Source organism: Homalodisca vitripennis, chromosome 2, assembly GCF_021130785.1.
Source record: "Homalodisca vitripennis isolate AUS2020 chromosome 2, UT_GWSS_2.1, whole genome shotgun sequence".
Classification (NCBI taxonomy): Eukaryota; Metazoa; Arthropoda; class Insecta; order Hemiptera; family Cicadellidae; genus Homalodisca; species Homalodisca vitripennis.
In genome coordinates this window covers 179709125-179718675 of record NC_060208.1, presented here as the reverse complement: position 1 = coordinate 179718675, position 9551 = coordinate 179709125, and the positions used below count along the sequence as shown (strand labels likewise).

General features: G+C 28.6%; 1 protein-coding gene across 1 annotated transcript in view; it reads right to left on the bottom strand.

Annotated features, from left to right (window-relative positions):
• Positions 1 to 615: 615 nt before the first annotated feature.
• Positions 616 to 9551, bottom strand: part of LOC124355114 (PX domain-containing protein kinase-like protein) — a 58948-nt gene continuing 50012 nt past the window's right edge. Inside the window, exons 9-11 of the mRNA XM_046806070.1 lie at positions 7804 to 7924; positions 4919 to 5084; positions 616 to 3616 (exon numbers count right to left, since the gene is read on the bottom strand). Coding sequence (XP_046662026.1) covers positions 4933 to 5084; positions 7804 to 7924 — 273 coding nt within the window. The 3' untranslated portion in view covers positions 616 to 3616; positions 4919 to 4932. The remainder of the gene's footprint in view (positions 3617 to 4918; positions 5085 to 7803; positions 7925 to 9551) is intronic.

The window sequence follows — 9551 nt, the reverse complement described above, 5'->3', positions numbered from 1 at the left end:
TAAATGTTGTATCTTTTGGCTATGTTAGTTAAAAAATAATTATAAAAAATCGATATTCACCTTCTGGAATATACTTTGGAAAAAATACAAGTGTACCTCTGCATAAAGCATACTTATTTTAGCTAGTAATAATTTTTCTGAGTTGTATAACACTTTTAAAAAGATACTTGTATATCAGCCTAAATGAGCTTGCAAGTAAAGAAGTTACTATATGGCCAGATGGAGAGTTAATATAAACTTTTTCACATAATTAGAAAATTGCAGGTTCAAAACCAGTATATACACTTGTATCTTGAATATAAATTTTGATTTTAATCGAATCACAAGTTCATAAGTTATGAATTTTCAGTTGCAGTTTGGTTGAAAAGGGTAAAAAACTTATATCTGTTTTCAACATGAATATTGAAGTTATTGTTTATAAATTACTTGATTTAGATGTATAAACAAGTTAAACTTTAATGCAACTCCCGTTACCTATTGTAGCTTTACTGGTTTGTTTGTGATTAACTTTCAAACTCAAGTTTATAATCTCAAAATTTGAGAAATTCTCTGGCTTCCATTCTCTTAAATTTTTAAACAGTTTAAAATAGTAAACAGAAATTACAGACACAAAGATACTTGGTAACATTGATTTAATGGCAATAATAGTCTTTACATTACGATAATTGATCTAAACCTACAAAACATAACATTAAAATTAAAACTTAAATATGATATATAACAAAGAAAATAACGTGACAAGGTAATCAATAACATTAAATATAGTAATAAATCACATTTTGTAAAAACTACATAGACTTGTAAAACATTCAAAATGGTTATTATAGTTACATATATGGATACACGTATTGTTGTTATTATTATATGTCTAGTAAAAATATATATTTATTAAAATGAATACTCACAAATCCTTAGCTCGTTCCAAAACTATGAAAGAAACAATCTGTTCATAATAATTGATTTTCACAGTTGCTCATTCAGTATAAAAAGGTAGTTTAAAATTTATACCAAAATAAAAAAGCATTATTAATCAAGAATCTGTTACCGTATTTTAAAGCTGAAAGATCTTACTGTAATACACATTTATAGAGATATTTTTCATCAAACATTTTAAATCGTTAGAAAAGAATGAAAATGTACGTTTAAATTTAATTCTTAATACGCCTATATATAACCCACTACTACTCTAAAACCAATTCTAATTCAACTTTATTCATACTTTAATTTTAATAACCCACCTTTTAGCGAATAGGATGAAAATTAGTGTCTAATATATTGTATGTATTTATCGTAACTTTTATTAAAGCAAAATGCACTATAAAGTAGTAACACAATTAATTGAGACTCAGCAGCAAATAGTTACTTTAATGAATCTTAAATTATTTATTAAAGGTAGTGATGATTCAGTAAATAACTTCCACATGAAAGTATGAACTAAATATTTAGACTTATATTTAAAAACTTCAGGAGTCAATGTTTACACTCCATTAACCTGTACTACAAATCATATGAATTCATTGCTCCAAACTTTTATTAAATTAATCTTAATTTAATTTTACAAAAAAACATTTATTACAGTTTCTCGACTAATAAAGCGAGAAAATAAAATATCTATCATATTTCAAAATTTATTACCCCAAATGAATGTGCGCTTCTGTTTCCATAAAATACATCTTGCATACATTTACATCCAATTATGGTGTTAAATCGTATAAGCATATTGTAAAATAAAACAAGTTTAGTAATTCCCTCAGTTACACAGTCTTACATTTAACTCTTCAATGGTAACATGTCTACTACTAATGTACAAACAAACAGTACGCAACATTGTGTTATGAAATAAAAATATTTTAGTGGTCGTATTAAATAACTGTCCAAAAATAATAGAACTATTTGATCAACCATTAACATACACTTATCACATGGGGACTATCACTATTATGAATTCCTGGTTTGCATACTTCTAGAAAACACTAATGTAAATGATAAGAATAATTAATTAGTAAGGTAGATATTGTTTTTCAATACAGTTTAAATTGTAAAAGTATTAATAAAACAAGATTATTATCACAAAGATTAACTTGAAAATCCTTTTACAATGCTTATTCTGTTTTAATTTTTAAAATCCAATCCTATAATTCATTTTATGTGAAGGTATAGACTGAGCTTAAGCTTTAATGCGTAAAATGTATGGAAAGATTGCTTTTTATAAAGTTATAGCCTAGATTTTATCGCTTGAGATTTTCATATTTGTGAAACAGTACTGAGTTTTAGTAAAATAACAAAAACTAAAGTATGCTATGTGTTTCACACAGGTTGTAGAGCGGATCTAAACAACTGTTTGGTGTGGCTGTAATGTATGCATATACAAAGGTGTTATCTGTGAGACAAAAACACCAGTGTAGTGTATCGATCACACAGGTTTTCGTGATATGCAACATATCTTAGAACTACCAAAACATACTTTCCACACAGTTTAATGTACTAATTTGGAGTTACAATTACAAAACAAGGCTGAAAGTCGTTATTACGTGTGTGTGTGTGAACCAACAGTGTAAGAGTGTGTGTTTTAAAATGTTTAGAGCAAAGACAACACTCACGTGTATACACAGTTTATGGTTTTCAAATTTACAAAACAATTTGTACCACTAAGCGGTCCACATTTCACTACAAGGGTGTTACAATTTTGTAATTATATATTAGCTTGATGTATTAATTTAAATGGTAAAGAAGGGGACAAAAGTTTTAAACTTTTGGAACACTGTAATGTATTTGGATATTTTTCTGTAAATATAATATGGTTTTAATGAAGACATTACAAAGCCAATAGACAGACCAACAGAATGTTTAAGAAATTCTTAAAAATTACTTTTATACCTTACATATATGTAATTGAAATGTATATATTTTATACAGTGTTTAAAAATATGACGTTGATGAAAATAAATAAAACATAAAATGAACAGTTTTTTTTTGCTAAAACAGTTACAATTGTATATCAAAAATTATTTTTAAACTGTACAAATAATGTTTGACAAATTACAACATTAGGTGTAGAATTTAAGAAAACTGATTGTGAAAGAAGAAAGCTTAAACAATCAAATTTGTAAATTTCTTGTCGGCACATTAACAGTAAATTATTCATCTATAGTAAACTTGGAATAGATCAAACTAGCACCACTTTTCCACACCAGGACGGTTCTTAATTCAGTACCTACAAAATTATCATCCAAATGCATCAAGATTTACTATTATATACTTTAATTTAATCATTTAACACTCTTCTCCTGGAGTACAGTTCTTTTCTAAAAATACAAGAACAGTAATGTTTTACTTCGTAATTGGAAATTATGAATACAATGAAATTATTAAAGAACAACAATATTTCTTGATTAAAATTAAAAGTTATTGAAGTATGCACTGCAAATGTATGTAAATAGCTGGTTGGTTTAATATTTATATAAATATATGATTTTTACAATTTGTTCAATACACAACCACAACAGTATTCACAGTTATAATATTCAAAAATTTAAAGAGAATAGTAGTTACAAAATAAAACTTAAATATGTACTTTGGTTAAAGGCAGCAACCTTCCTTAAGCAGCTCAAAGAGTCTGAAACAAAAGAATTAAAGATGATAATTATTTATCCTAATGACAGGTTATAAGTCAAAACACCAGTTTCTGTTGTAAGTCTAAAATAAAATATTGATTTAATAGTTTTGAATATACTGACACAATAATATTGGTTAATAACATATTAATAACCTATTGTTCCTCATTGCATTGTTCAAATGGCTAAGCATTATAAACCAAGACGACCCAATCTGACTGTCTGCCCAATTCATCTGGTTTTATCCCTATTTATTTTGTTGTGTATATATAGATTACTTATGGTAACACCATCATGTGTTTTAACCAGCTGATGATGAGGAAACTATTTTTCTGAAGCATGTACTGGACATCTACAACATTATAAACTGTTTTGACTAAGTACAGTAACGTATTTATAGTTATTTATATAGTTTTGTCTGTGGGTATAGACCATGAATTCTGAATAAACAATAGCAACATTGAGTTATGATATATATGAACGATCGGCTGATTTGAGTAATTTATTTAGATTTTATTAATAGCTGAACAGAGCTGATGAAAAACCAACTAGCTTTCAGGAGAAGATGCGAAGAAGTCTCAGCAATTCCTGAAGTGGACAGAAAATCTTGAGTAAAGTACAAAAGTAGCTAATCACTCTCTGTTTAAAATACACTTTAGATATGGACTAGTGGTGTGGGGAGGAACCTCAACTTGTGTTGTAAAAGAGAGTTATAACAGCCTTATCAGTGGTAGGCTTCAGGGAAAGTCGTAGAGAAGCATTTAAGTCTGAAGATCATGACTGTATTAAACCTCTACATAAAAGAAGTTTTAATGTATGCTGTTGAACAATCTTTGACACAAGGTTGAGATCTTCATGACTACTACACCCAATATAGCCCAAGATATCATCTCCCAGCTCACCACCTCTCCCAGTATGATAAGAACCCCTTTTACATTGGCATAAAGCTGCATAACCTACTGCCAGAGGAAATAAGACGTCTTTCCAGAGGAAGATTGAAGATTGCCCTTACTGACGAAGTTAATCAGCAATTCATTCTATTAAGTGGCTGAGTTCCATGAAAAACGACGATGAACCACTACTTGAACAATTTTGTTCAGTATACGGTTTTTCAATTGCTTAGTATCCATTTTATAAAAAAATTCAAATTACAGACATTTGTCAATCTTCTGTTCAGATCCATAATAAATATTACAGAAAACAATATTATGATTAAAATTAACTTACTTATCTCATATGCATACATACTACTTTATATCTATTATTAATGCACATCTCGGCTACTAAAACATACAATTTCTTACCACATTTTCCTTAATCAAGCAACTGGTTTGGTCCTGCGCAAAGAGGCTTTATTGAAATTGCAGATAGATCCGAGGAGAGCAGTTCTCGAGTCATCCTGTGGTATGTGTACAGCCTCTACTTGTGTTGTCAAGTTCAGTGTCAGAGGGGGTGGAGGAGGTGGTACAGCTGGAACACCACAATCGTTACTATTAACAATTTTATTGATTGGATTTATATGAATATTTAAAAATGAGCCAATTTGAATTATATATATATATATATATATATATATATATATATATATATATATATATATATATATGAATCAATCTAAAAATATTCCTGATTATTAATTTTTCACTTCTAGTGACTATCATTATTGCTCATAGATAAAAAAAATTATTATTGGCAACAGTGATAGAACAAACTGCATTATCACTTTTGGTTCAAATCATATGCATTTTTAGTAATTTAAAATTTTTTGGTTATGTGTTACTATTTTAGAGACAACTACAATTAAAGTGAACTCAAGGACAAAAGTTTAAAAAAATTAGGACACCAGGAAAACGGATCACTGGTGGCAGACATAGATAGACAAAAAACACGGATTCTGGCATAACTTATGTTCCATTCACAGTAAGGGAGAGGCGTTTATAAAGGAAGGAAATTATGTTGTCTACTAATATGTGATTGAGTGTAATGGATGGCTACATTACAAAATATACCTTGTGTTGTGAACTATATCTTTTATAGTCTGCTCTCAAGAGGAAATTATAATGGTAAAATATCAATTGATACGGCATGCTTTTTTTTAAAGACTGTTATTCCTTTTATAGGCTACACATTTAATTTCAAACCTTATTTTTACACAAGGGAACCAAGGAATGATTTGATAATTCATATTGATTAAGAAGGCCATAATGATATATTAACGTAAAAAATTTATCTTACAAAAATATATTGCTTCCTAATTAAGATCTCTTATATAAAAATTAATACTGCTGACACAAATTAGTACAAGTGCACTCAAGCCTATCGTGGCAAAGTAGTTGGCATGGAAGTGCATCGAGTGATGAATAATATTTATCTGTGGACATGGCGACTCCAGTTGGTAAATCAATGATCATAAATTTATACATTACAAACAGGTTTAATAGAATTTTATGTAAATTAATTTCAACAGAGAAAAAAAACAAACAAGACATTAAACTGTAAATCAAGAACAAAAGCTATGGTTATATACTTTTCAGATAAAAAAAAAATTGTTTTAATTATAGTAAATATTGCTATAAATAGTTTATTACCAATGAATCATTGGATTAAGGGAATCCGCTGAAGTAATATTTTATTTTTATATTAAATTTTGCATAAAAAGTTATATATGCTAAACTTATCAATGTCGTAAGGTTTTAAACTACTGAATTGATTTTATTATTGTTATAATATAGTAACAATATTCAAAACTTACAAGAATCAGCATTTGAAGATAACACTAATTCTAATAATATTATAAATGTGGAAGTGCCTTTGTTTATTTGTTTTGTGTTTCTAGGGTCCCTAGGATGAATATAGGCCTATTCTTATTTCACAAATTCTTCTTGTCTAGAGCCCCACTGGTCTTATAAACATCAAAAATCCTATCTTGTTTCGTAAAGTTGTGTAATGTATTTTCAATTTGTTTACATTTATAGAGTGAAGACATAACAAAAGTAACATTTCTTATTTCAACTTTGTGGCAACAAGGCAAACTATTTATTTATTCTGGGCCAAAAATCAATACACGAGACACTAAATTCTATTTTATGACAGAAAATCGTCCGGTTGACATCGCATCCATTTCTCACTGATAAGGTATGTGATACTAATTAGGTATATCAATCTGATATAATTCCTAGACTGGTCTGAGGAAATAGTATGATATAGTGAACATGGATTGGGAAGCAAGAACTTTACTGTATTGTGTATTATCTTAAAATACAGATGGCAACTGGCACAATGTAAGTATTGAAATGTGTAATATTAATTTTGATTTTAGTTTTTAATTTTTAATAGCAATATCTATATACATAAAATTTGTTCCATCATTATAAAATTATATATAGGTCTATTTAAATTGTTTCTAGGGGCAAAACAGCAAACTCAAATGCGTTGGAAATATAATTGATCTGAGCTAAAATTGCAAACCTGAATTAAGAATTACTTACACTTTTGCTTAACTTCTGGTCCTCTTAATCATGTACATTGGAAAATGGATACCTGATGGACGATATATGACTAATTCCGCTTTAAAAGATCATAGAGCCCTATCATATTATATCACAAGTGCTTTCACTAAGAAAACTATAAACTTCGACTTTGAAGTTCCTCTACATTGATCTAAAATACTTCAAGTGTTACTGAAATCGTAGGAACTAATAAAAAAATACACAGAATTTTGCACAGAAATTGCGGGCAAAGACATGGGTATGTGCTAGTATACTCATAAAGTAGAGTAAATTGTACATGTATTTTCAGTTGACCAATGTTTTAAGTACATATTATAGACATTTCAGACCTAGTAAACATTTAAAGAAGACATAGCAGGTCCTATTAGTAATGCAATAGATTAGTCAAGTCCAAAGATAAATTTTCACATAAATAAATTGTTCACATATAAACTATTATGGGGTATGTTATGTATTCTAGAACTTTATAAAGTACAAATCCATGAAAGGAACAAAATTTTACTTTTATTATGAAATGATCATTTTTAAGAAGGAAATCCCCTTATGCCCAACAGACCACTTACTATGGACTATGTTATAAGTAGGACAGTAATATTTATTCATAAAGATATTTAGACCAAAACTTAAAATAAAAGTAGCTATAACACATTCAACCCTCTAGAGCTACACGCTAAACATACCTGAAGGAGGCGTAATCGTTCCTGCCGAGGTGGCAGTACTTGTGCTGTTGGGACTATCGGAACGTTCTGGTGACAGGCCATTTCCATTCATTGTCCCTTCCACATGTTTTTCTTCTCTTTTCTGCCAAAAAATAAAAGAATTAACAAAATTTGTAGAGAATTAAAACTACTGCATGATATAGTTATACAAATAGTTTTTAATATTACAGGGCCACAAGTCCTTTAAGTTACTGGTGGAAAAATTAAAAAAATTATTAATTACTCTACACGACATTATAGGTTACAAGTTTTATAAATTCTGTAACTCTGTACTACTTGTAGGTCATTAAATTTTAATTTTGAGGAAATTACCTACGGAAATACAAGAATCTATAAAAGGGAGAAAATAATTAGGTAAGCTGTTATCGGATCAAAAATTATTAAACATAGTATATTTTAATAGCAAAATAAAAAAGACAACTAAACAGGGTACATAACATAAACGCAAATAAATAAAAATATAAAAACTAAACATTTTTAAAAATAGAATCACTAAGCAGTTGCACAAATGAGTCATGGTCTGAGAAAGTAGTAAACAATTCGTTATAGGGTGATCTTTATTCTGATTGGTGTATGTAGTCAAAAACAGTGGCAGCTTGCAGCTTTGATGGGTCTGATCATAGCCAAATAAATATATAAAATAATCGTGAGCAAGTGAGGGGAGACAGAAACAGAGAGTTTTCACTAAAAGCAGCACAGTCTTCTCTGTGCCGTGCAAGTGCATGACTCAAGGTCTATAGTGGAACACATGTCCACCATTACGTTAAGTATATTTACAGTTTTCTTTTGAATAAGTAAAGTGCGGCTGTGTGACGTCGATATTAGCACACTTGCAGGATAGTGAGTTATACATTTGATTATTTAAACTATTTAAATAAAGACTTAATATTTTTCCAAATTAATTCACAAGATTTTGTATCTTCTTATCCATCTAAAGTTATTTAATTTTTTAAAATAAATCTATTAAAATATTGGACAGAAATTTATTTTTACTGGATAATAGTAAAGTGACAAAGTTAGCTAAAATAATGTAAATTTATTTAAAATTAATTCCTCACATTCAAAATGTATATTAAATTTCTAAACTAAACTTGAAATATTAAATAAAAATGGAGTACAATTTAATCTTTAACAACAAACAATTTCATTTCATCACCGAGAGCTGGGATTAACCCTGAGGTAATTAAGAGCTACCTAACAAGGCCAGAGAATGAACGGTCTCATTCAATATTGGATCTACAACAAAGCAGAGTTGAGCTGAGTTGGTTGGCATGTTCGCTTGTGCAGACCGTGGCTGTATTGTGATAGGGGTTTGGCTCAAAGATTTATTAAAATTGTGGATATATTAAAAATTTAATTCTCAATTTTAATAATTATTGTTCATTTTTTATTAACTGTTAATACTAAGGTAAAAATCATATAACACTTACCCTTACCTTGGTCTGTTTGTTAACAATGTAGAGTATTTATTATGCTTTTACTGTTTAAAATAGGTTATAAAGTAGAACTGTTGTGTTTTATTTACACATTTTTCAGAACATTTTTAAGATCAGGAGAGGATAAACTGTATCAATAATATAATTTTATTTCATTTTGACTAAAATTATTTATACAAAGATTTTGAATTTTTATTTTTTTTATTTTGGACACTGAATTTTTAGTGAATTTCTACACAGTGTGAAAGTAATTATACTTTCTTTAAAAATTAA